The following is a 1,264-nucleotide window of genomic DNA, read 5'->3' as shown; positions in this document are numbered from 1 at the left end:
GGAGATTTCAGGTGATTCTTCTCTAGCGTATAATCAGTTCATGTACATTTTCCATCCGATTTTGAGAAAGCATGCCCCTTGCGTTTGGCCAAACAAAAGAGGGATGATCCCAGCAAGCCATGGATTACGGAAGCAATAACAGACAAGATAAGCAAAAGGAACTTGTTATAATCAGCAATCTCTTAATCGTCAGGATGACGCAGATTTTGCAGAATTCAAACGAGTCAGAAATAAGGTGAACAGTATGAGAAGGCAAGCAAAGAAGAAGTATTTTGAAGAAAAGTTTCCTGATAGTAAGGCAGAAACCAAATCTACATGGCAGGTTATTAATGAGTTTATGGGAATTCGGAAAAGTAGTCAGTCGCCTTGCATTGATATAAATGGAAGTTATGTGAGTGATAAGAATGTAGTCGCGAATTATTTTGGCCAGTTTTATTCTCAGGTTGGCTCGTCTGTTCAAGAGAGTGTAAGGTGTGCCAGGAAAAATTTTCTTAGCGAGGAATTCGTGGACTCTCATGGAGATACTGCTGACTTCCAGTTTGAAAAGTGGACAAGTAATAAAGTGATTATAATAGTGAAAAATATAAAATCGAATTCTTCCGGGATAGATGGGGTGAATCTGAGAACTTTTAAAGCTGTGTTAACGTATATACTACCATGTATTCTCCATGTTATCAACTTATCTATAGAAACGGTGACCTTTCCAGAAGTGTTGAAGCAAGCTAAACTCATCCCGCTTTACAAAGGGGTGTGCCAGGTCAGATGCCGGAAACTGGAGACCAACATCGAGTCTGCCTTTATTGTCAAAAATTTTGGAAAAAGTGATTCATCGCCGTCTTAATGACCATCTCATGAAACATATCTTACTCAGTGACACCCAATTCGGGTTTCGAAAAGGTCATTCCACTAGTCATGCTCCCATTCATCTTGCTCATTTTGTGAACAATTGTTTGGAAAATGGTAAAATCCCTCTAACAGTATTTTTGATTTTAGGAAAGCATTTGACACGATAGATTTTAAAATTTTATTGCAAAGATTAGAATTCTTAGGTATTAAAGAAGTGAATTTGAAGTGGTTTGAAAGTTATTTGTGTGGGAGGTACTATTAAAGTGATGGTTGATGATGTTTTTTCTTCCCCTTATCAAGTGTCGTGTGGTGTGCCACAGGGTTCGGTCCTTGGCCCACTTCTGTATCTGGTTTATGTGGATAGTATGAGGTTTTATCTCCCAGATTGTTGCTTGACGTCATTTGCTGATGACACTAC

The 1,264-nt window shown here is 38.5% G+C and overlaps 1 protein-coding gene across 1 annotated transcript; it reads left to right on the top strand.

Moving 5' to 3' along the window:
- The first annotated feature begins 244 nt into the window (after positions 1-244).
- Positions 245-841, top strand: LOC148939686 (uncharacterized). Its single transcript, XM_089106948.1, has one exon. It carries the CDS (start codon positions 245-247, stop codon positions 839-841), a length of 597 nt encoding a protein of 198 aa, XP_088963074.1.
- Positions 842-1,264: the final 423 nt, after the last annotated feature.

The sequence above is a fragment of the Artemia sp. Qi Xiang Cuo genome, chromosome 21, assembly GCF_049724085.1.
Source record: "Artemia sp. Qi Xiang Cuo chromosome 21, ASM4972408v1, whole genome shotgun sequence".
Lineage (NCBI taxonomy): Eukaryota > Metazoa > Arthropoda > Branchiopoda > Anostraca > Artemiidae > Artemia > Artemia sp. Qi Xiang Cuo.
This window is presented reverse-complemented; position numbering and strand designations above follow the sequence as displayed.

Excerpts from the sequence above, each read along its gene's own strand:
- LOC148939686 (XM_089106948.1), top strand. The coding sequence starts at position 245 with ATGAGAAGGCAAGCAAAGAAGAAGTATTTTGAAGAAAAGTTTCCTGAT.